Genomic DNA, 26953 nt, shown 5'->3' with positions numbered 1-26953 from the left:
TAGTTTTTAGTTTTCGAGAATGACCTTAGGTTAGATCAAAACATGACAAGGTTACGCTCTGGAATCTCACGCGAGACTGTGTGGAATGACATGAAGTGTCATGCTGTGGAAGTGTATGTAAGGTACCTTGTGTTAAGAAACCCTCAGGAGACAGAAGCAGAAGTCAGAAAGGTCAGACGCAGCTCAATGAGATTCTCAAATAGAATCCTGGAGTCTGTTTAGATGTTTTAAGCCTTTTATTGCTATTAAAAACCATTCTCCTGAATGAAAATCCAGGCAAAAAAAATATTTGGCATTGTGACGTGATGGTACGTTGGGCAAAATGACCTGAAATGGTCTGATGGAAAAATGTCGGGTTATCGACACATTTTCACATTCTGAAAAGAAAATCCCATGAATTATACTGAATGATAAATATTGCCAACAGTCACATAGAGCTCCTCAATAACACACTGCTGGTTGTGAGTAGTGTTGGCACAGCGTGGTTTGAGCTGGCACATCCAGGTCACTTTTACTAAAACACTACATGAACATTTATCCTAATTAGATCCAAAGCAAAGCTCTGCAATTAGTACTTATTACAGTACTTTCATAAAAGGTTATTCCGTTCATAAAGTCACTGATACATTGGTAATGCCATGGTTAAAATGAACAAGCATATTTAAAACAAATGTTAAATGACATGTAAACACAGACGTTTTAATAAAAATAAATTACATAAATTAATTCAAGTATCTTCAAGATGCAGCCATCCAAGTTTTAGCACATTGAGCTCATAGACAATTTACCAAACATACTCTACCAGCAGCGATAATAAAAATCCCTCTCATCAGCACTGCACATCACACAGTTCAGACACCGAGGTTCATATTTGCATCTACACAATATGGCTCATAAAAGTTATGTAAAAGAGACTTGCGTCCCTTGAGTTGACAGGTGATCTCAGCTTTAAGTTCAGAACAGGCAAGTATAGTCTAGTATAATGTAGAGCGTTTATTCCAAACAGTAAGCATTTTTAATTCCTAACTCTATAATACCCCTAACACCTAACCCTAAACCTCACTCCAAATCTAACACTTAAACCCTTAATACTAACGCTTTCCCTTTCTAAATCATTCCTAGGGGGGCATTCACACAGGACACAGTCCATTTGCACTATTTTTAAATCCTTCGCCATGCAAAAAGTAAATAAAAATAACAATTTTAATTATTACGGATGTGTATCTTATGGATTTTAATTATTTTTAATGAATAAACTGAACTGATTGGTCACTCAAATGAAACGTACACAAGGTGCCCCACACTGGAATACAAATTCCTGAAGTTATAGTCAAATCTTTGGCCACTGCAACACACACATACTCTACATGAACATTTTCAGGTGCCTTGAAAAGTTAAATCTGTCAAGATCCTGTGTGAACGGCCCCATATTGTTATAATTTTAATTATGAGAAGCATTTCAAATATACTAAATGAGCTCAAATATGAAGTGAATATTAAAAAATAACATCATGTGGTATATTAATCAATAAAATTATTTAGGGAAAACTTGTGTAAAAGAAACAACACCATAGTCAATGGCAAAAAAAAAAGTGAACATGACCTTTTTTCATTCCGTGACACTGAAACATTCACTGGAATCCACTGTAGATTCTTGAAAATCAATTCATAATGTTCATCATTTGTACAAGCATCCTAAGGAAGATAGTAATGCAGCAGCTATTTTACAGCGGATAGGAGGCAGGGACTGCTCGATCATATGTATCTGATGCATGAACAATGCAGACAGGCAAATCCCGTTAAATATACTGCTGGAGGTCCCAGTCGTTTTTCCCTAGTCGTAAGTCTGGATATGGTCTCCCCCAGCAGGTTTCGGACTCCAGTGGCCATCAGAAGTGACCCATCCGTGCAGTAAAGACGCTGCGGGGGCGAGTCGAGGACGTTGAGCGGCCAAAGCTAGATGACGGCAACTTGATGATGAACTGGGAGGTGACTGGCAGCAGATACCTACACAGACGGAGACAGGAATCAGAAATGGGGGTTGGATGCCGGACTCAAAGGCAGGATTAGACACACAAAGGTCACCTAAAGAGATCAGTCCCTTTTCCTCCCTCTCCGCTTCCAATCCTCCTCCAGCTGATGCTTTAGATTTCCCGTCCCCTCTGCTGACCCTCACGTTTACACGGTGCCATTTTAAACAATGAGTGACACAAGTGGCTGAACGTGACTTGTTTTAACAGATAAGAACATGTTTAATGCACAGGATGCTCCGAGACAGGATAACAGGTTAGATAATTAGGGCCTACACGGAGACAAGGAGGGTAACCAGCCTGGACAGCTGACGACCCACACTATCTAATTGTAGAACAGCTTAATTATAATTCCACTTGAAACAAGGCACTTTAAATTGTTAATTAAGTAAATAACACAGTGACAATAAAAACAACTTGTGCTAAATAAGCTGAATACACTAAATCAGTTGAACAAACAGTGAACTGCTAAAGTCTTTTTTATTTTAGTAGCGGTAAAAATGTTTTTTTTTTTTAATGCCTTTAGAAATATATTTCTGTCATGACAACTCTCGGAAAAGTTTAGAATGATAATGTATATGACAATGTTAATGTATTTGGTCTTAACGGAATAGATCTGCTATGCTGCTGCTGCTGTTACTTATTGCTGTTGTAGATTATTGCTGCTCAAGTACAGAACTTGCTACTGCCAAAGCATATGGCGATACGGTGCTGTGAGTATTTAAGACATACTGCTGCTGCACAAATAGCATTAAATAACCTGTCTATACAGGTGGAGCTGGGGAAGGTGGAGGGTTTCAGAGGAACTCTGAAAGCGTGCTGCGAAATGCCCAAGTGAATGCTACCAGCCATTTAAATAGCTGCAAGCTGCAAGCTTATTGGTTGCGTATGCAACACGAACCTATCAGCTTGTGTCAAGTCGTATTTCATGGCAGACCTAGGTATTTTATACATTTCTAACAGTTAGACATGAACTCAACTTCTCTCAACAAAATTTAGATTTCTGTCTGTAAAAAACTTTTATACTCAATGCTGTATCTTTATATAAAGATATTTTGAAGAAAGTGAATTTTGTGCTATTTTCACTTCATAATGCAGATTTGAGCTGTTTGGTCGAACCGTACTGCGTCAACGCCGTATCGCATGAGCTACCGAGCAAACTGACTGCGCTAGAAAACTCATTCATATGAAGCTGTATATGTGACGACAACGTTCAAAAGTATACATTGTCAAATTGTGCAGGATGTTAAAATAGTTTTGAAGCCATATTTCAATAATCTGCAGTAGTAATTGTGTGAAAATTATGCTTTATTAATCAAAATTCTGTGTGTAAATCATATTTTGTGTGACAAGTTTATACAGCCTCTAGTGTGCATTTCAACTGGAAATTGCAGTGATTCATAAATATACAGTAAGTACTTTTTTCAGGTTTGCAGAAATGTATATAGAGGCACGTATTCCAATGAGCCAATGTTGGAATATCCAAACCACTGACTTTTATAGTATGAAAAAAACTGCTAAAAAGTGCTATGGAAGTCAATGGGGAGCAACGCACCAATGTTCTTCAAAATATCTTCTATTGTGTTCAACAGAAGCAAGACATTCAGTTAGACATTTTACAACAATTTATTAAATTCAAGTGTGTTGAAGTATATTAAAATCATTGTTTCTGTGAACATATATATAATAAATAAAATAATGTTCAATAGCAGAAGTGTCACATTTTTAATTTAATCACACAAGCCCAGAAAGTGGCTTTGTTCAAATGCAACATTGTAGTTTTGACAGCAATACATAATGCCAGTACAAATTAGGACCGCTTCTTATCTAACAAACAAAGATTTGTTCTAAAGCCCCTGCTGCAGAAAGACAGGGCCAAGAGACTTGGAAAGAATCAAATTAACTTTTATAAAAGAATGTCCTTGAATCTACTCATGATACTGTACTAGAAATGTTTTTTCAATGCATTTACACCAATCGGCTATGTGTAATAAGAAACGTGGATGAACTGCATCGTGTGTTATGGATCACATAACTGTGGACAATGATGAATATTGATAAATATGTCCAATGCACATATTGAGCCACCTTTCACATCATGAGCACATGATCCTTCCCGGTGTTCCTTTCATTAAAGCTTTAAAAATCAAATCTGATGCTTTGGTTCTTCCCTCCAGGAAATCCAGACAGGTGAGTTTCTCAGGAAATGGTTTTGGGTTGGGGTTGAGCCTCATTACCATATTTTACACTACAGACTGCTGAGTTTGGTCAACAAAAGGAAATGTCAAAGGAATATGAAATTCAAATATGAACATATATGGAGGTGGGCCTTTCTGGCTCTGAAGAATTCCCTGTAAGGAAGTCTCATCCATGAGAGAGCTCCATCACTCAGGGTCCAATCAGGCTGCAGGCAGTGTTTAATTGGACCTCTGTGAGGATTCCTCCAGGTCTTTGGCTTTTGATCATTGAGCAGTTCTTGGAAAAACCTGCCAGTGCAAAGCCCCTAGAGAACCGCCAGCTGTCTAACCTTCGAACGTGTGTGTGCTTTACTAATTACACACAATCGCTCGGAGATCTGCACATATCTCACGTCTGTTTGCTTGTTTAAAGCCTACACTCTATCACCCAACTGCCACACGCCGCATAAAACTTTGAGAGAGAACTTTTAGACACTTTGAGAGAAAATGGAGACTTCCTTATTCACCAAATATCATATTACGGTTTTCAAAAGTTAAGAAAGGTTTCCAAAGCTTTACATCCTGATAAAAATTCGAACAAAACTTTCCGTGGCATCTTATGCAACAATGTTGTTGTAAAACCATGAAAGTGTCTTGTTTTCATTAATTCTAAGGTGTTACTTTTCATGACTAAACACTGAATCTTAATGACTTGTTGGTAATACCTTACATGTAACCTTTAATGCTTTACTACAACCACACCAAAATTCTGTTTTCCGACCCAATTTATATTAAGTGTCCTTAACTACTGTGTACTTACATTTAAATAAAAAATTTGATACAATGCATTTAATGTGTACATACATGTTTTTACATAAAAATCCCACCCTGTAATTTCATGTATTTAATTTCTGTAATTACATCGATAATTACACTGTTGACCATACATCTACCACCAAACCTGTCCCTAATTTACCAATTACAAAAATGCAGTGTGCGACTTTTTGAAAAAAATTTTAGCAGAAATTGATTGGATATAAAAAATGGGCATTGCATACATACACTAACAGACGGTTAGAGGAGGGGCTTAAAAATAAAAGGACTTGTGTGTGACGTAAAATGAACAGTAAAGGGAGGCAGAGCTTTTGTTCAAAGATTCCAAACACATTTCTTTGGAATAATGCGTTGATAAATCATACATCCTGGAACACAAAGTACATGAGGTGAGTTTCTGTTGATTTAGGGGTATGGCTAATCTCTTAGACAAAGTGCACATTTCTTATACTTTATGCCACTTGACCTCTTCTCCTTGTATTCAAGAGAGAGGAAAATCACCTGATGGATCTGAACAAGGAAGGAGGAGGAGGCGATGGAGTAAGAAGTAAGGATGAGACTGTTACCCAGACATCATTTTCCTAACGAGGCAAAGCAGATGCTGGCTGATTGAAAAATAACGGATCCCCAAGGGCCGTTCCAGCAATGAGTTGTCAATGAGGCATGTCCTGAGAGAACGCAAGTGTGAGAAGAGAGCGGATATTGGCTAGGATGGAGAGTGGAGAGGAAATCGAAAACGACTTGCTGGTCTCTCCATGAAAAAAAAAAAAAGCAGATGGACAAAGGTTGGTGGCCAAAGATCAGATATATTGGAGATATGGGAGGAACAACTGTGATCCAAATCCAAAAGATACAACCGGAAGGGATGGAATCACAGGATGAGGGAGGTCCAGCAAACAAGGCAGTCAACAAGTCAGGGTCGAAAGATGAAAACCAAACTAAATAACTCTGCTTGATTCTAAGCTACACTTAAATCCTTAAGCTTATGGAACTGTGTTGGCAATGGCACTTACAATGCAAATACTTTGTTGTTATGACACCACTATACAGGTAAACCCTCTGATCTCAGGTAAAATTAATGTCTGCATAAGCACATCAAAATAGTAGGTGAGCTGAACTATCTAATAACATTGAGCTCTAATAATACATTTTCTAACAAGTACAAGTAAAAATGTTCTGCACAAAAAAAAAATGGTTTTGTGATTTAAGGTGAGGTCATACAAGTTGTTGACATTTTGTGGACAAAAAAGTCCCTTATTATTGGTTAATATGGATGCATGAAGCACCTCTCAAACATAAGTCACTTTCCAACCAAGGAGCTTTCTGTTGGTCATATTTATGACCAACTTTAATGGCCAAATTGACCATTAAAGAACTGTGCAGGGAACTTTTTCGCGTTCATGTGAAACTCTAGATGATGCAGATTTCTATTGAAATTACAGAATTTGGATCTGGCTGCTCAGTAGTGGTACAGCAACTGTGGCAATGGGAAGTGACGTCTCCGCTCCCTTCTTCAGGGAACAAGGGTTTCACAAGTAATGGAGATGTTCCCTTTCAGTCGGTCACTTTTGTGACTAGCGAATTGGCAATCCCTACCAAAGCGGCACTGATGCTGCCCCTTCCAGTGCTCTGCCTAAACCTCCTGATCCCCTTATTAGAAGACAGGACAGGGCTTATGCAGAGAAGGTCAATCACTGCTTTTCCTGCACAATCCACTCAGTGAGACTTTGATAACACTGGGAAAGCGTGCCCTTTCTGCTGGAAAAGGAGCATTGCAGAAGCCACATCCTCCCACAGGTAGGCTGTAAGTGGAATTTACTCATATTCTAACCACGTAGGGCCTTACTACATATGGAAGTCTCTAGGGTGACTCAGACCCAATTAGGACATCTTTGCTGAGACGGCAGATCGTAACAGACAAAGAGCTGCTCTGAGGTCATGAAGCTTTGTGTTTGGTTCACGTACAGACGCAGAGTCTGGATGGGACAGAGCAAAGCTAGGGCTGGGTCTGCATTCTCCAGGAGCAGCACTTCCAGGTTCACCACCTGGTCCCTGAAGAGAGTGGAATCTTGGCCATGTAGCCGGACTGAGGTCTCAGAATTACATGGGAGTCAGCTGGCCCAAACTCTAGGCATGATTTTTCAACCGAAAATGCCTGCTGGTCCACTACCCTCGAGGAAGGCCAAAGCAACCAGAAGCAAAGTCTTCATGGATAGAATCTTTAGCTTTACTAACTGTAAAGGTTCAATGTGACACTCTGAAGTCCTTCTAGACAAAAGAGCCAGATTCCAAGAGGGTATAGAGGGAGAGTGAGGAGGATTTAACCTTCTCGCCCCCCCTGAGAAACCTGACGACCAGGTCGTGCTTCCCTACCAACTTGCCACCTATGGGGTTGTGATATGCAGAAATTGCTCCAAAAGCGGGACCGCCTGGGGATGGAGTCTCCATTCTGTTGGAAGTGCAGCTCGTGACATCTCGTCGGCTGCATGATTGAGCACACCCGGGATGTGAATGGAGCAATGCAAACTCAGATGCTTTCGACTCCAGAGGAGGGGATGGTTTGCGAGTTCTGACATGAGGCGGCATCGTAGACCACCTTGCCGGTTGATGTATGCAACGGTCACAGTGTTGCCCGTACAGACCAATAGGTGTTTTCCCTGTAGTGCCTTTTTTAGGCAGCCCAGTACTGCTAGCAACTTGAGGCAGTTGATGTGCCAATGCAGTTGGGGACCCATCCAAACCTCTGACACTGCATGCACATTGTATGTGGCCCCACAGCATGCCTGAAAACCTCTTCTAGGGGCACGAAATGAAGGGTTCACCCACGGGCCAAAGGTTTGGCAACAGGCCGGAGTAATATACACCTGGTCAGTGCCGCGTTGCGACACCCATCTCATGACTGTTAAGCCAGGGATGAAGCAATCTCATATGAAGCAAACCAAGCGGTGTTACTGCTGCTGTGACTGCCATATGCCTCAGGAGCCTCTGAAATAATTTCAGTGGGACCACTGTCCTGCCTTTGAACAAATTAAAGCAGTTCAACACTGACTGAGCACGCTCCTTTGTGAGGTGTGCTATCTGTTCGACCAAATCCAGATCTATCCTGAGAAAAGAGATCTTCTGCATAGGGGAGAGTTTGGTCTTTTCCCCGTTGACTCAAAGACCCAACTGGCTGAGGTTACTGAGTAGTTTGCACAATTGATCCTGTGACTGTGCCAGTATGAGCACAATCAGACATGACCGAGACATGAAAGTACACGGCCTTCAGGTCGATTGCTCTAAACCAATCTTGGGGAAATGCGTTTCTGCATCAACATTTTGAATGGTAGCTTGTGAAGGGCTCGGTTCAAAATTCGCAGGTCCACGATTGGGAGTACAATGTAGTAATATCCCAGTGTAGTGGCTGTAGAACCCTGTCTTCATAACGACTGGAGGGAGTGGTCGATATCGCGTTCTTTGCCAGTTGGACTGCGACCTCTGCGCACAAGACATGAGACAAGACATCTCCAGGCCTTACTGAGGTAAACGGGATTCCCCGGGACGCCAGGCAAACTGAATGGCATAGCCGAGTCTGATAGTCCACAGGAGTGCTAGCCAGGCTCTCAGAAACCATGCAAGCAGGACTAAAGGAACTACAAATGTACACAAAAAGCTATTCCTTTAAAATTTGGTGGAACAAAAACAGACTGCAGCAAAGTTTTCTTCCCTGCCCTCCTCTGGGGGAGAGTGTGATGTGAGTGATCTCCCGAAGAGCTGTCCCCTCTATCTCTGTGTCGCCCGTCTCAGGGCCTTATACCTTTCCACTTGCCGCCAGGTTTGGCAGGGGCCTGGACAGGCTGGACGCCCTGCCTGTGACCGGCTCCACAATGCTAATTGGATAGAGGCTGCTGCTGCTGTGTGGGAGCAGGGACAGACATAGGAGGGTGAGCCGCCCGAGAAAACCAATCATCTAACCTCGAAGGCACGGGACATGATAGAGATGAGCAACCCAGCAACCCAGATGAGCATAGCTGACATCTTTGGGTTAACGCTACCATTAGCACCTGCTGCCTATTTACACCCACACTGCAGGGCACGGCACTCAGATGCAAATATTGCATGGCTCGTTTAGTTTACACTCGGAGTAGGTCTGTCTGGCGAGATTCCCAATTCGTCTGTCACGACATGACTTGAATGTGACAGATTGAAAGGGAACTACTTTATTTGCTTTGATGTTAAAATCAATAGATAGATTAGTTTTCAGAGAATATATCAAACATTTTTGGTGACTTTTATGCTTAATATAAAAATAAAACCAACTAGTTTTTAATATAATACTTATTAGCAATGGTAAATGTGACCATATTTAAAAAATCTGTGTGATTTATTTTGTCTAGTGACTTGTAATTCTGAAGTAAATATATTTGTATAGCGTTTTTACATATATGTACCACCAGTTTGCAACTGTTGTTCTACCTTCGCAGTGTAAAGACCTCTTAACAAACCTGATTTAGCTAATCACATTTGTAGATCACTGAATTGAACTTAATGTCATTGTGCATGGGTCAATTAAACATCATAAATTCAGTATATATGGAACTAATTTACCTTCCGAATTAATTGACTAAATGAAAGAAGTCCTTCAGACATGCTTCTGCTGGTGCCCTGGAGTGTATGCTTTGAATGCACATTTCATGCAAAGTGGTAAAGAAAGTGTATCAGCCTAAAAATGTGGTACACTTTCCCATAAACAGTCAGAAATTATCAGTGGTGTCAAAAGTATTCACATTCATTACTCAAGTAGAAGTACAGATACTAGGATTTAAAAAGACTTTTGTAGAAGTTGAAGTATCAATTCAAGCTTTTTACTCAAGTAAAAGTATAAAAGTACTGGTTTTAAAACTACTTAAAGTAAAAAAGTAAAAGTAATGTATGGAAAAAAAATACCATTAAGGACAAAAGATTGGGCCGCGCCACAGGGGCCTATTGTGCACCACCCCACCTCCCCAAAAAACATTTCTAAAGGCCATAGTGACTATGTTATATTAAAATGTTAATGTTAAAAAAATTGGGATGCACTAGGCTACCTGTTTCAGCCGCATATATGCCCAATGAAAATAAATGCATTTTATTACAATGCAAATACATTAAAGAACCATAAATGTGTACTACTGAGCATTAACGTGTTTCACGAAGCGGGAGATATGATGACTAGTTGCTGACTATAAGTATTGTGTTATCACAACATTGTCAATCGCGTTGTCAATCGCAAACGCTAATTTATTCAAACATCCCTCTACCAAACTACCTACTGTAGCTTCATTTGCAGAGGATGAAGAGAAAGCACCCGTTTGATAAATAAGCTAGTAGTGGAGAAATAATAACTTGTAAGAAATCATCTTTTTTGAGTAACGACCCGGACACTGGCTATATCCTTGCTGGAGTGCAGGGCTGGACTGGGGTTAAAATTTGGCCATGGACAAATCCAGCCCATTCAGCCCACAAGTTCCCCCATGAGTTTTGTTGGATTATAGGGCCTTTAATTGAAGTAAATAAATGTATGAATAAAACAGGACAGAATCAAATAATGATTGATACTGAATTCAAATGCAACAAATGAATAATGCATTTTTGTCACATAGAAATACATGCAGTAAAGCACAGATTTTGAGCTAGAATGCAGGACATGCTAATAAATTCTGTAAAAATTACTTACTTTTGTAGAACACAAAATACATTTTGTAGAATGTAACCAAACATATTTCTCAGAGTATCTTCCTTTATGTTCCACAGAAGAATGAAGAAGTTCATACAGGATTAAAATTACATGATGTTGTATATAATGACAATTTTTATTTTTGTGTGAACTGTCCCTTTAAGAACTTTAATATGTGTAGTAAACACCTTATTTATATAAGGCACTGATATTTATCCTTAATCAGGCTCTTACTGAATTAACATTTTTCTCCAATTAAAATGAATTACAACTTAACATTTAAAAAGGAAGAAATTTTTGCTTAAAATCCAGATATTAACTGACAAGTATTAGTACGATATCGTCACTAGAAAACATTACAATAGTTTTTTTTTTTTAATTCATAATAATAAACAATAAAATTTGTTATAAAATGACAGTAATTATGTATTGGCATTTATCACTTTACCTCATCATGCAGCTGTTTTCAGCAGCCCAGCAGAACCTACAGAACCTTTAATGTTCTCATATCACACAACTGCCTAACACAACTCTTTTTAAATCTGAATGCGTCAAGCAACTTGCGCTGTTTATCACTTTACATGGTGGTGGAAGTGCAGCGTACGTTCGTCAGCGCTGTGCGGGTGACTGATCCCGCCGCTTCACACATTTGGGCTATTTGCAGTTTCGAATGTCATTTAAAATAGCGCCTAATATGGAGGAGGTCTGCCTCGCTTCGGCGATCAGCCCACTACTCCACCGGCCCACCGGCAATGTCCCGGTTCTCCCCGATGGCCAGTACATCCCTGCTGGAGTGTGACGTGATTTGTGTCACGTGCAGGTGTGATGGATCGCGTACAAACCAATAGGGTGTCGGAATGGGATATGTTTATACTTCTCATCCAACCACAACCAAATTCACAAATTCATGTGAATGGCGCAATTTATCTGGATAGTTTTTTTTTTCTTTTTTGAACGATGACATGAATGAACACAATTGAGCCGAAAAAAATAGGAGTAACGAGTCTATTTTTAAAATGTAAGGAGTAGAAAGTACAGATAATTGCTTGAAAATGTAAGGAGTAGAAGTAAAAAGTAGGCTGAAAAATAATTACTCCAGTAAAGTATAGATACCCAAAAATTCTACTTAAGTAAGGTAACAAAGTATTTGTACTTCGTTACTTGACACCTCTGGAAATTATGTGTATAGTAGGCTACAATATTAATTATGCCAGATTGAGTTTTATCAATCAAGCGTAATCTTCTGTATTACAGGCAAAATTTACATAGAAAAGACTTATATTGACTTTAAATGAATTGATTTAAATGCAAGTGTTTGTCCCTAAATACTGCATGAAAAATTTGTGAATTCACTGACTGCGACACTGTATAAAAACAACCAATAGTTAGCAAACTTGTATATCTGCATTTAAAATGTTGTTTTATTTTAGCCAGTGCCACCTGTTGTGTTTCAGTGTTTTTTTTAACACTTTAGAGAAGGGGAATTGATGTGTAAATTTTTCAGTCATTAGTAACAAAAGTATGCATAGCCATAGAAACCAAATGTTCTGTGTCTGTGTGCTTGTATAAGCATGTGGATAGTTTAGACTAGAATCTCTAAGTTGTCATCTCATAATTACGATAAATTCAACCTGACAAAAATGCCATATCTGTAGAGTTTAGTCCCAGAGTTTGCAAAAGTTTTAGATGTGGATGTCCCCTGCTTTAAATGAGGCTGCATGATGCAATGGACCACTTCATTTTTACATTAAATACTGTTCTGCAGTCTAACTGTACTAATGGTGATGTGTCAGTACGTTCTTGTAGCAGCATTGTCATGTGCATATCAGGAAGTAACTTTACTGTACCTTGTGTCGTCCCAGTCTGGGCTAAGTCCACTGAGCGAACCACGGGAGTCAGCCACAAACTTGTAGACTACAAGCAGGCAGTCTCTACACAACTGTACCACACGCTGACAGCACCTCAACTCCTGCGCAGTCACCACCTCACTGCTCTTACTGAAAACACTCTCCCACGAAGATCTGCTAAAGGGAAAAACACACACATAAATCCTACAGCCGATACATGGTATGCATACATTTATATTATAGTAATAAAACTACATAAAACAAAACAAAAAAAGAATTGGATGAGTCACGTTTTACAAGGTAAAATTAAATAAAAATAAGAAGGAACTGGATGGACTGGCCAGAGCAGAACTGGTCCCCAGACTGAGCCTGGTTTCTCCCAAAGTTTTTTCTTAATTTCTGTCAACAATGGAGTTTGGGTTCCTTGCCACTGTCACCTTTTGCTATTGCTTTTGTTTGCTTAGTTGGGGACACACTTTGGCAATATTGTTGACTTGATTGCACAGACACTATTGGGAGAGAATTAAACTGAGCTGGACGATGACATCATTTAACCAGCGATGAACTGATTGTTTACTATTGTCCTTTTTTTAGAGCTGCAGAATTGGATTTTTTTTGTGCATTATTGAAACACTATTATCCTGTTTACACTGTAAAGCTGCTTTGGCACAATCTGTATTTTATGAAGTGCTTTATAAATAAAGACGAGAAACTAAATTTAAATGAATTAATATATCACCATATACAAAAAGGGATAACAAAATTCTTTTTCTCTTTCTTAATTCACTTTCGATTAATGCCATTCTTTACATGCTGTGAGAAGTGGAGCTTTTGATTAGGCTAAGATACATAAAGAGTACGTCTTTGTTGCTTAATTTAAGCAGTTTAATTAGTATTTAACATGCTATTGGTTGCTGCTAGTTTAAACCATTTTACAGTATAATTCAGTGATTAGACACAGATATTTAAATTAAATTGAATGAATAAAACCCTGAAACTGTACAAAATCACTTTGACACTACTTCATCTGATCATGTGAACAAATTATGTTTGTGTTATTTAATTGATAAATGTAAAACTGATGATGATGATTACTGTAAATCATATAAATCATGTTTCAGTGTATGATCTTTATAACAGATAATCTCTTTACTTTGTACAAGTGTTTTGTCTTTGTGAAAGAAATTTTTTGAGAAATTTGAGAAAAATACATTTGACTGTATCAAATCAGAGTATTTTTTATAAACCTTAGATTTATACTGTCCTATATGCCATCATAGAGGCAATACAAGCCAGCTTGTACAATAATAAACACTGCTGGAACAGACCATCAGGAAGGTTGGCTCTTGTTGAACGGAGGAACGCTAAAAAAGTATTTTTTCTTTAAAGTCTTTGTGGAAGAGATGAGGTTTCATTGTAGAGATGATGAAATGTAACTTCTAGGGATCTGAATTGTACATTACAGGCAGGGAGGCTCTACAGTGCTCTCCCACCGATATCTCCTCCGCGTGCTAACGGCTCATGGGCCACCTTCACACGTCAGTCCCTGATTAAACAGAAGCAGCATGGGTCGCTGGCACTGCCTCTAATCCCCTAGAGCTGTGTTCGCTCTCATCAACTCCAAATGGTCTAAACCTGGCTATATAACATCCTTCACTCTGTGGCAATTACAAGTGTGATTGGGCCACACAAAGCCCCTGAGAAGCGCTCACAATGACTAGAGGGAGAAAGGCGGTCAATAAGAAGGTGTCCCTGCTGTTTGCGCTGAGAGCTGATAAAATCGCAGCATGCAAGACTCTATAACAGCAAGCGTGTAGGCTTCTATGTGTGACTCTAAGTAAGAAAAGTCAAGACTCTCAATTGCGTTAATAAAGACAAAGCAGAGACCATTTTTGTCATATTTATGTTCTCATATTCGGGGTTATGTTCTGTCTGAATGTCTTTTTACATTAACCATTCTTCCCAACCCATTTCATGTGACATTTACAAGTAAAATAATTAATAAATGAAGGACATTTAAAACCACATATGACACAAACTAGAAAAACTAGGAGTATTTTTCTTTGTAGAGCTAGAGGTGCTTTTGCCAAGTTACATACTACTATGGCACTGGCCTTACCACCAAAATGGCTGTATATAGCACACAAGCAAGAGGGATGTTGTTCTAAATATCAGCACTGTTTTTATTAAATCACAGCCTTATTCTGACGATATTCTGACCAACAATATGACTACTACAGTAATCATTATGTTTACACACCGCACACAATGCCTCTGCACTTACTCCCGATTTCTCTCAAAACGGGGACAGGAGAGTTGTTAGTCAAAAAATGGGAAAACAGTAACTGGCATTACCCTGCTGAAAAAACAGCTAAAACCAGCCTAGGCTGGTTGGCTGGTTTTAGCTGGTTTAAGCTGGAAGTAGCTGGTTTTAGCTGGTCTCCCAGCCTGGTCAGGTTGGTTTTTTGCTGGTGGTTAACCTGACCAGGCTGGGAAAGTGGCCAAAACCCCTCTAAAAAACCAGCCTGCTAACCAGCTAAAACCAGCCTGGTTGACCAGCTAAAAATGGCTGTATATATCACACAAGCAAGAGGGCTGTTGTTCTAAATATCAGAACTGTTTTTATTAAATCACAGCCTTATTCTGACGATATTCTGACCAACAATATGATGTGGTGTGATATTGCTTATCCACAACAGTTCAATAAACAAGGATTTGAAATTTTATGAAGACAGCCCATTTTCTTCTTTAAAATGATGTGCCAGGAACAGTGTTGAGGTATTACAATATTGCGCTATTCCTTAAAAAAATAAACTACTTAGGTTACTTTTTATGGAAAGTAATGTGTTATGTTACTCTTGTGTTACTTTCTCTCATCTATTTTGGGCTTGCTTGTTTGTTTTTAAAATAAAAAGTTCTATTTTTGCCAAATGTAATAGCCTTTTCACACCAAAAGTGAAATGAAAACAGTAAGTCTCAGGCTGATGGAAATGTAAATTCACATCTGCGCTGCCTTTCTGGATTGCATACACTGCAAAAAATGCTTTTCTTACTGATTTTTTGTCTTGTTTCCAGCCAAAATATCTAAAAACTCTTAAATCAAGAAGAATTTTTTTACACAAGTAAAAATTAATTTCTTGTTTTCAGAAAAAAACAAATCAAAATTCAGTGAGTTTTTGCTTAGAACAAGCAAAATAATCTGCCAGTGGGGTACGTAAAAAAAGTCTTATTTCAAATAGAAAACAAGATTATTTTTCTTACCACATTGTCAGACATTGCTTTGCTTGTTTCAAGCAAAAACCCACTTAATTTTGACTTGTTTTTTCTGAAAACAAGACAATAATTTTTACTCGTTTGTACAGGCCTTCTTGATTCAAAATTTTTTAGATATTTTGTCTGGAAACAAGAAAAGCATTTTTTGCAATGTAGGATGCAGAAGAAAAACATGCGTTTGTCTAAAGTCATTTTGTGCAAGGGAGATGAGTAAATGCATGTTCACTTTTAGTCTAGAACTACTACAGTAGCCATTATGTTTACACACCGCACACAATGCCTCTGCACTTACTCCCAATTTCTCTCAAAACGGGGACAGGAGAGTTGTTAGTCAATAAATGGGAATACAGTAACTGGCATTACCCTGCTGAAAAAACAGCTAAAACCAGCCTAGGCTGGTTGGCTGGTCTTAGCTGGTTTAAGCTGGAAGTCGCTGGTTTTAGCTGGTCTCCCAGCCTGGTCAGGCTGGGAAAGTGGCCAAAACCCCTCTAAAACCAGCCTGCTAACCAGCTAAAACCAGCCAGCCAGCCTAGGCTGGTTTTAGCTGATTTTTTCAGCAGGGTACTTATATGAAAAAGTATCTCAGATATGTTTATGTAAATTAAAAAAATTATGTGTTACTTTACTACTTGAAAAAAGTAATAATGGCCAGGAATATAAATTGACCGAATAAATGTAATTCGACTTATTAATAATTATATGCTCAGTATAAACGTCTCTCACCCAGAGCTGGAGAGGCAGTTCCAGAGCCCTTGACCATGACTCCACAGCAAACGGTTAAACACGCGGTTGAAAAGGCGATAAAGACGTAGACTCTCCACATCTGGTTCACTCCAAATCCTCTGCAGAACTGAGCGGATGTTGGTTCGAACAATGTCCAAAACCTGAAATAAACAAATAAAAGTGCTAAAAACACAAGAGGTCACAAAACAAAAAGTAGGCAATGTTGGGAAAGCTACTTCACAATTGTAGTTCACAAAGAAATAGTGCAGTGACAGGATTAATACCATACATTTTTATTAATAAAAAAAGCAAAAACTATGAAATCTACTAATGTATATAACAGAATAAAAAAAAGTTATAAAAACAGTAACATAGTTTATATAAATGTTAAGCTTTTGGGGACGATATTTAAGTGAATCATTCATTGAAATTTATCGTCCTAACGAACCAATTTACCAAAATGAATCAAACTTCCAAAAGATACTGGATGGGTATGGATTGTGAACAGTAAAATTCAGAAGAAGAGTGATGGCATGAGTCTCAGCGAGTTTCCGCCAATCTTCCTCTTCCCCCTTCAGCTCCCTCAGTTATTCTGCTCGTCGACATCTGTGATGTGACTTTCAACAATATGTCTGATTTAATGGCCCTGTATGAGACATGTTAACTCTATTCTGATTGATCCCTCAAACTTTGGCCGATAATCAGCTTGTGGAACGAGACAATCCCTCATTATATCAGTCTGTCATGCCCACCCTACAACGTCCGCCCTACTGTGTCAAATCAAAACACCTGTAACCTGCTGTAACCACCTGTCGTTCACTACTGTAATAATGCTGAAATTGAGCGCCTTTGAACTGTTTCAATTTGTTGCATCATGTGTTCTGTTAAGGCAGATCCAAATGACATTTATAAGACCTCCATTTTTTTTCATCCACTATTCATTTTGGTCACCTGAGACTCAGCTGAAAAAAATCCAACTTATCAAAAAATAATTGAGTGTTTATTTTTTCATTTTGTATAACTTTATTGCATATTTAGTCCACTCACCTTCCTTTGTTTGGTGGCATCTAACTTCACCAGCCAGTAAGACGCCACTTTTGGTTTATGGTATTTCCAGTTGTTCAGAATCTGAAGAGGGAGATAATGTTCATTTTATTATTGTAATATGCACAATAAATCTATCTATCTATCTATCTATCTATCTATCTATCTATCTATCTATCTATCTATCTATCTATCTATCTATCTATCTATCTATCTATCTATCTATCTATCTATCTATCTATCTATCTATCTATCTATCTTTGCTGCAGGCATCTTTTTTTATTTTCCAAAATAAAACACAAGGACCTTGAATGAGAACAGTCCATTCACATGGGTTCTCTCTCCACATATTAATTTTTAACATTTTGGAACATTGATCTGAATGTTTGAATATATTTACATCATTTACATTATCAATAAAATATACCCAGTCTCCTCATTGAATCCCGGTGGCACAGCACGCACCAGTGAACAGCGCTTCTAGTGAATACATTCTCGTACACGCCACTAAAACGAGTATATGAACTATGTCCATGTTTTGAGTGTGAGATGATGCCATAAATATGGTCATATTTATAATTTATCTTCCTTATCATTAATAATTCATTTACACTGTGAATTAGACCAAAAATACTGAGAAATATTAATTACAAACATTTACATGTAATACACTCACAATTCGAGAGTTATTCATAAGTCATTTAATTTTCGTTTGTCAAGTGTCAGTGAAACGAGATGCTTAACCTTCAAAATGTTGATTGTTAATCTCAGGAGGTCAAACGAAATTTTATATGGGCTTATATGGGTTTGCCATTGTTGCAGTCCTGTTACTAACAATTGGCACACATCTAAATACAATTTAAATCTAAGTAGGGGTTAGCTATTTTGGGACCAAATTGGTTAGTCATTAATTTACCATAAATGCAGTATAAATATTTGTTGGACAACATTATATTTACTATAAGTAACGGTAATGCAGGGTTAAATGGTTGAGCTTAACAAATGCACTTATCACTGCAATTTAGATTTTTTCTTCCAGTTAACCTGTACTTTCTGGGTATCACAATTTTGTGTGGTAATTAAAATATGTTAATTAGTAAAAACTATACATACTGACCCTACATGTCAAGCTAAAACGTTTATAGTTTGTAATATCTTTTAAATCAGTTTGCACATGCATTTGCTTTATATGTATTACTATGATACAGCAGGGAAAGCTAGTTTCTGAGTTTCTTCCTGTGTTTTCCTTGATTTCTAGCTTCCTAGTTTTGCCCTGCCTGTGTTTTTGACTGTTTTTGACTGTTTCCTTCTTTCATGACTGTTTGCTGCCTGCTCTGACCATTGCCTGTTTTTGAATTACTCTTCGGTCTTTGCCTTGGATGTTACTGTTTGCTGGTATTTTGACCCTGCCTGTCTATGTTTTAAAATAATGCCTGCATTTGGATTCTGCACCCTGTTGTCATGTTCAACGTTATACTCAGCCATACCCGGATCCAGCTGCTTTATTAGGGCTTTTTACACTTAAAATTGTTCACCCTGGGTCATACTAAACCCCGGATAAACGGAATCCTGTTGTGATAGTCCTCGAGGGTTGCTAGCCAAATTTTTGGACTTTGCTGTTTTGTCATGTGGTTCTCTATTCAATAACATGGCCATCATTTCAGAGCCTCGTCCTGTCATTGCAGTCTATGAGCCTGGTTCAGAGCCCACTTCAGACTATGAGCCTGATCCAGAGCCCATACCAAAGCCTGCTCCAGTCTATAAGTCTGATCCAGAACCTGCTCTAGTTCAGGAATCTGCTCCAGACTATGAGTCTGATCCTGAGCTTGCTTCAGTCAATGAGCCTGATCCAGAGCTTTCTTCAGTCCATGAGTCCACTTTCACTGCAGAACCTCCCAAGTCAGCGGCGCCCGCTCCAGCTCCTCCTGAGGTGGCAGCTTCCACTGCAGAACCTGCCAAGTTGGTGGTTGTCCGCTTCAGCTCATCCCAAGGCGGCAGCTTCTTCTCCAGAACCTCAGCCTGTCATGACTGCCAGCCCAGAGTCTCCTCACAAGATGGCCACCAGTCCAGAGCCTCACTTGAAGACACCCAGGCATTCCACAGGCATTTGAGGCTTTTTTCCGTTTGGTGGACCCACCTCCGGTTTCGGCCAGAGTAGCAGGCATCCCAAGGGCCTCAGCACTGGCCGACAGTGCAGAGAATCTGTTCCAGAGACCACTCCAGTCCATGAATCCACTCCAGAGCCATCTGCAGTCTATGAGGCTGATCCAGAGTCCACTCCAAAGCCTGCTCCAGTCTATACGTCTGATCCAGAACCTGCTCTAGTTCAGGAATCTGCTCCAGTCTATGAGTCTGATCCCAAGCTCGCTCCAGTCTATGAGCCTGATCCAGAGCTTTCTTAAGTCTATGAGTCCACTCCAGCTCTTCCCGAGGTGGCAGCTTTCACTGCAGAACCTCCCAAGTCAGCGGCGCCCACTCCAGCTCCTCCTAAGGTAGCAGCTTCCGCTACAGAACCTGCCAAGTTGGCGGTCGTCCACTCCGGCTCCTCCCAATGTGGCAGCTTCTGCTGCAGAACCTCCCAAGCCGGCAGCGTCTACTTCTGCTCCTATTGCAGTGGTGCCCACTTCTGAACACTCCGTATGTCATCTAACGACCACAAAGGTTGTTTCTGAACTCTTACTGTCCTGTCATGGCCGAGAAGGCCATCCCTGAGTTCCGGCGCCTGTCCTGTTATGCTCAAGAAGACTGCCTGTGAACCCTCCGATTGTTCTGTTCTGGCCATAGAGGCCGTCCCTGAACTCTATGCCTGTCCTGCCACGGCCATGGAGGCCATCTCTGAGCTCTTCGTCTGCCCTGTCACGGCCAAGGCGGCCTTTCCTGAACTCTTTGTCTGCCCTGTCACAGCCAAGGAGGCCGTTCCTGAACTCTCTGTTTGCCCTGTACAGGCCTAGGAGGTCATTCCTGAACTCTCTGTTTGCCCTGTACCGGCCAAGGAGGTTGTTCCTGAACTCTCTGTCTGCCCTGTCACAGCCAAGGAGGCCGTTCTTGAACTCTCTGTTTGGCCTGTACCGGCCAAAGAAGTTCTTTCCTGAACTCTCTGTTTGCGCTGGCATGGTCAAGGAGGCCGTCTGTGAACTCTCTGATTGTCCTGTCATGGCCAAGGAGGCCATATTTGAGGCTCTGTTACGATCTCTAGCTGGAGTGCCCATGAGCTCCTCTAGAGCAGTGGTTTTCAATCCTGGTCCTGGGGACCCACTGCTCTGCACATTTTGTGTGTCTCTCTTATTTAACACACCTGATACAGATCATCAGCTCATTAGGAGAGAGATCCATGTACTTAACTGAGTGTGTCAGATAAGGGATACATAGAAAATGTGCAGAGCAGTGGGTCACTCCAGAGGGCACTCCATCCCATACCTTTGCTATTCATTCTGGACTCCAATTCCAAATGTCCCCACAAGGATAGGAATACCAGTAGATTTTGACCTTGTGGGGACATTTCTTAGGTCCCCATGAGGAAACAGGCTTATAAATCATGCACAATGAGTTTTTTTGAGGAAGTAAAAGTGTGCACAATCTCCTGTGAGGGCTAGGTTTAGGTGTAGGGTAGGTGTAGGGCGATAGAAAGTACGGTTTGTACAGTATAAAAACCATTACGCCTATGGAATGTCCCCATAAAACATGTAAACCAGTGTGTGTGTGTGTGTGTGTGTGTGTGTGTGTGTGTGTGTGTGTGTGTGTGTGTGTGTTTACTACTGTGTGTGTCCACTTGGATGGGTTAAATGCAGAGCACAAATTCTAAGAATGGATCACCATACTTGGCCACTTCAAGTCCTTTCCTTTCTTTTCCTTTTCTTTCTGTCTTTATTTTATATTTTAATTTAATAAGAAGTTGACACAGCCAACTTCTACTCTTATACTGTAATATACATGCAATATGGCATTTACTGCTAAAAGTTGTTGCATCATTTGTTCACTAGATAATAATACCTGAATGCCAAGATGAATGTAGTGACTTTACATGCCAGAGTGAAGAGTAATGGACCCTTTTCACATTTTTTTTTGTATTTTCATTTAAATAAAAAATACAGTACATTTATAACTGTATTTTGTCTTATATTACCTTTGCATTAAATGCAAAAAACTGTGATTCTAATACAACAGCTGAGGGAGTGACTGAGCAAATTTGACATCTTTTTCTCTTCTGATTTTTTTTTTTTTTTTTTTGCTAATAGAGCAAATGGTCATGCAAAATGGCTCTATTCCTACCTCAGTCCCATCCAGGGTTTTGCTCTCTCACATCTGCATTTACAAGTGCACAAATGAGTTTTGCAGCAAAATAGTAGCAAAAATGTAGGTACTATGTTCATACTGTACCTTACTGTAGGTTGCGAAGCTGAAACAAATTACAAAAGTAAATATATGACTTTGTGTCTGTCTTTTTGTTTAAGTGAATGTCATTTAACACATTTAGAAAATATTTACTGCAACTTAGAATTTAAAGCATAGTTGTTTTCAAATTTTCAAGTTTAAGGCATTAATGTTTGCCTACAAAACCACCACTGGCTCTGCACCCCTTTACCGAAATTCATTACTTCAAACGTATGTGCCCTCTAGAGGCTTGCGTTCTGCAAATGAACGGCGCATTATTGTGCCATCCCAAAAAGGCACAAAATCACTTTCACGGACTTTCACATTAAATGTACCCTTCTAGTGGAATTACCTTGCCCTTTTAGACTAATACTCTATTAATTTACTTAATGCTTTTGTTTTTTAAATTGTTGTATTGTATCTATCTATTTTTAGGTTTCTAACACTAGCTTGCTTTTTCCTTTTTATTTTATCTATTTTTTTTTTTTATTATTATATAATTAAAAAAACAACAACCTTGATACGTGTACTGGCGTTAGGCTAAATGAGACTTGTCAAAGCACTTACATGTTATTGCTCTTTTGTTGATTTGGATTGCTTCCATTGTCCTTTTTTGTAAGTCGCTTTGGATAAATGTCTAAATGTAAATGTAAATGTTTTGATTATTGTCTTTGAATCAAAGCATTTAGATTTTCACATCAGAGCTGTACGTGTAAAGTTTAACTTGCAAGTTCTCAAAATCCAAATCTGAAACTCCACTTAAGTTTTGCTACTCTTTTACCTTCATAGGGGTCGAAGTGATTTTAGGCATTCAGTGTGTTTAAAACTAGCTACTTTTCACGCTAGGTTAATTTTATGTTAGATAAGAGTGTACCTAACACACCTAATAGTGTGCCTCTAATGGTTTAAAATAAAATAATTACCAAAGTGTACCGTATTCATGGAAGGCGGCAATTGCAATTTCACAGCTCCGGTAATAGAGCGGCATCAGTTCAATTGTGCTTCTCGTGCTAAATGCTGTGATTCCATAATTGTTAATGTGCAAATGTACGCCAGATCTAGCGCCGTGAAAGTGATGGTGTAAATGAATGCTGGAAAGTGTCTTAAACAGGTGCTGTTGGCCAGCTGTGTTTCTGCGCAGACAGCTAATGGATCTCATTAAGCATACAGGTGGACGGCTAATGACTCTACATACAAAGAGAGACGCTGCGAACGGCTCGGACGTCCTCAAATGAGTTCGGGGAATGAGGGGAACAGAGCAGCCGGTCCGCCTGCCCTGACCGAGCGCTTTCTCTCAGCTGCGTATCTCACCTCATCCAACACGGCCTCGGCCTCCTCCTCGCTCTTCCCTGGGTAACGAATCCTCATCTCCCCGAGCGCGGCCAGCGTCTGCTGCATCAGCTCGGCCTCCCGCTCTTTACTCAGTGGGGTCTCCCCCTGCACCCGCACATGCAAAGAACCAACACAATAAAGATGAATTATTGAGTGGGACGTCTTTCCTCTGCAGTCATCAGGTTTGTTTCGGCCATCGCAGCAGTGTGCTTATATGCTGCCTAACTGCTCACTGTGAGAAAAAAAAAACTAAGCTGTGAAAAAGTTTTAAAATGAAATTATTTAGTCTACAGAGACAAATCAGAGTCTGAGTCCCTATAGGAGGGGTCTCAAGAACATGTCAAAGTCATTTCATCCCAAAATCAAAAGAAAGAAGAAGAAAAGATTTAATGCCAATTAGCCATATTTTCCCCTCATATTTTCATTTCAGTAATGCAAAAAAGACATTTACTTAATTGAAGTATGTATATATATATATATATGATTGATTTTATTCAAGTTAAAAACTCATGAATTAGCCCGAACACATTTGCTCCACAGTAGCTCCTTATAGGCTAACAACTGCAGATTACAAGTTTTTAATATAAATTATAAATTGTGCCTTCCAATGAATTATATATATTAATTTTAATAAGATGAGTGGCTAGTTTAGGAAAAAGCATATCCTTCAGCTCCTTCAATATTGGTAAAAACGTCCCAGAATGTAGCTGGTTGCTTTTTTTAAATGAGATTTTTCAAAGTTTTGAATGTTTTATTATTCTAAAATGTGGAAAACAGTAATACTAAGGAATCTGTATGACCCAGACATGTTTTCCCGAGTTTTATCGCACTCGTGGCTTCATATACTTAGCAAAAACGTTCTAAAAACTGATTATGTGTATGGGGTCTACAAATATAGCACAAAATCCAAGTATTAGAAGAGTTTTGAGGAAAGAGCACAAATCCTAATTAAACAGGTTCCATTATTAGAAAATGAAGCCTTATTAACTTGATGATCATGCAGCCTATATACAATTACTCTGAAAGAAGCATGTAGCTTTAGTAGTCTGTCTTGCTAAACACAATCTAAAGTCTTATTAAACAGAGCATAAGTGTGTGTGCTGTTTTTCCTGATTAATATTCCTTAATGAGAGTTTGAACAAGGGGGAGTGCTGGTATTCAAGAGATGAATGTGCCCGTAAATACAGGCCCAATTTAGCTTCACACTCCCAATTTTTTCCACAATATGACTGATTTTCCTCTCCAAGGTGTGCCCAGAGAGAGTGAGAGAATGAGAGGGCATATAAGAGTGGGAGAATGAGAAGAAACCATCAGAGTATGAAAACACAGTGTGACTGATTATGTGTTTGTGCGTGTGTTGAATCTCTATTGTTTGATGGATTAGACTGACTCAGGACAGCGATGAGAAAATAAAAATGACATTTGTCATTTTACAGGTGGTGTGTCGCCAGATCTTCTCTAAATCAGCCATCTTTACGAACATCTGTTCGGATTATCTAGAGGACATCTAGGGTAAAGAAAAAGATAGATGTGTCTGTGTACTGTAGATACGCATGTTCAAGATGAAATACTAGTGTAATGCTTACTCTATGCTGCAGCATTGTCTATAAACAGTGTCTAAAATAACTAATTTCCCAATCAATAAACTGTGAAATATAGAAACTGTTTTGACATTGTCATTTTGCCAATTTCATGTAAAAATATCCTAACTATGGTCAGTCACATATAACCATGTGAAAGCGTTGATGAGTGAAAAAAAGGAAAGAATTACCCCAAATCTCCCCAAAATCAAAACAAGGATAATAATCAGTAACTGTAAGGAAATTCTCAGTAGTGATTCTGATTAGAATTTTCATTTATGAAATACTGTATAACTTTAAGAAAATGTGACCAATTTAAAATGCTTAACTGTTCATTTTGACAGCAAATTTTGATTTAGTCTTAGTCTTTTGACTAAAATACCATTTAGTTTTAGTAATATTTTAGTCATCTGAATGTGTTTAAGTTTTAGTCGACTAAATATCATAAGATTTTAGTCGACTAAATCTACAGTAGATTTAGTCGGCTAAAATCTAATGGGTTTAGTTACAATGTAATGCATTTATTAGGCATTTCTCTTAAATGACCTAACTCATTGTATAGGTTTGATATTAAGGTTTGCCTTTATATTCAAATTAAATGAAACCACTTCTCATTAAGGAACAAAAACATAGTCTTCTTTTCCATAAAATACCAATGGCTATTTATGCTAATTATGCATTCTTTGTAACAACCTGTGTACAACATGCTTCATTCTTTCAAGCAGACATATTTATATAAATAAATTTAGATTAATCTTTATTAGGGCTACTAAAGTGACTTAGTCAAGAGCAATGAGTGATTTTCTCTCTTTTGTTGCTTAATTAACATCAATAACTCAGACAACAGCAACTAAATTAGGCTGCTGTCCCTTTAAAAAACACATCTGATATTCTCCCAACTGTTTACGTTCACCCAAGACTTAACCGAGTGTGTTAACGTTAATACTCATCAAAACGGACAATCTTTTTGTGTGTATTTCTCCTTCAATGAGACGCGAGAGAGTAGGCTACTTGACTCGTGCGCTGTGTGAGAGGCGCTGCTTCGGTCTCTGCATTCATAAACCGGAACGAATTGAGTTCTCGTTTGTTTTGTTTTGTTTCGAGTTCTCAAATATTAACATTTCTTGACGCTTTATGAGACGTGCGACAAATGTATGCTTATATCCCGCCAGATAGATCAGTTCAAATGTACGCAAAATCCTTCCTGAATCGTCCGTCCCTAACATTTTCGTCTCGTTTTTATTAGTTGACGAAAATGTCAATAGATTTTCGTCAAAGTTTTTGCCATTCAAAACAGGTTTTTGTTTCATTATTGCCTCGTTTTAGTCAGTGAAAAAATGTTGTTGATGAAAATTATAGCATAATGAAACAATGCAACAATCTTTAAAAAAAATATTATGCAAAATATACTTTGTTTCCTTTTTTTCCTGATTTCTTGGAGTGTAAAATAAGCTGGAACTTGAACTTCTTGTTCATTGGTCAAACTGGAAATTAAAGGTCAGTCATTGCTTTGTGGGATTTCCACATGCAACATACTGCAAATTCAGACCAATGTGATCTTTTGACTGGGTAATCAATGCATATGGAATTGCATTGCACATACTGCATAAATAGAACCAGTAGTATGGTAATTTTTGAATATAGCCTGCGTGTGATAGAGAGAAATCCGATACTTGCCGTATTGGGGTGAATGGCACCTAGACTGCTGCTGTGTGGAACTCTGTTTGTAGAACTGTTGCGACTCAGCGACTGGGAGCGACATGCTGTGTGGGGTCGAATCGGGGTCATCTGCGTCATGGTGGCTGCAGTCGATGCATTAGCCATGTGAGTGGCTGTTTTTGGCCGTCTGGTTTCATTGGTAGGTGACTGCGCAGTCAGAGAGGATATGGAGCGTGGACAGGACATGGAGCGGCGGATGAGCCCGGAAAGATTGGGTGAGGTGGAAGGCCCCCGCGTTGGTTTAGGGGCAGGTTTCCAATGAACACGACCTAAAAACAAAGAACCAAAGCATTTGACTTCAATTTAAAACACATTCACACATCCTCTT

General features: G+C 39.1%; 1 protein-coding gene across 1 annotated transcript in view; it reads right to left on the bottom strand.

Moving 5' to 3' along the window:
- Positions 1 to 237: 237 nt before the first annotated feature.
- Positions 238 to 26953, bottom strand: part of LOC141293872 (tubulin polyglutamylase TTLL7-like) — a 54049-nt gene continuing 27333 nt past the window's right edge. Inside the window, exons 7-12 of the mRNA XM_073825941.1 lie at positions 26584 to 26894; positions 23306 to 23431; positions 17627 to 17707; positions 16580 to 16740; positions 12584 to 12760; positions 238 to 2007 (exon numbers count right to left, since the gene is read on the bottom strand). Of these exons, the coding sequence (XP_073682042.1) occupies positions 1890 to 2007; positions 12584 to 12760; positions 16580 to 16740; positions 17627 to 17707; positions 23306 to 23431; positions 26584 to 26894 (974 nt within the window). The 3' untranslated portion in view covers positions 238 to 1889. The remainder of the gene's footprint in view (positions 2008 to 12583; positions 12761 to 16579; positions 16741 to 17626; positions 17708 to 23305; positions 23432 to 26583; positions 26895 to 26953) is intronic.

Source organism: Garra rufa, chromosome 20 (genome assembly GCF_049309525.1).
Source record: "Garra rufa chromosome 20, GarRuf1.0, whole genome shotgun sequence".
Lineage (NCBI taxonomy): Eukaryota > Metazoa > Chordata > Actinopteri > Cypriniformes > Cyprinidae > Garra > Garra rufa.
The sequence above is the reverse complement of the archived record's forward strand: the minus strand, read 5'-3'. Positions and strand labels throughout refer to the sequence as shown.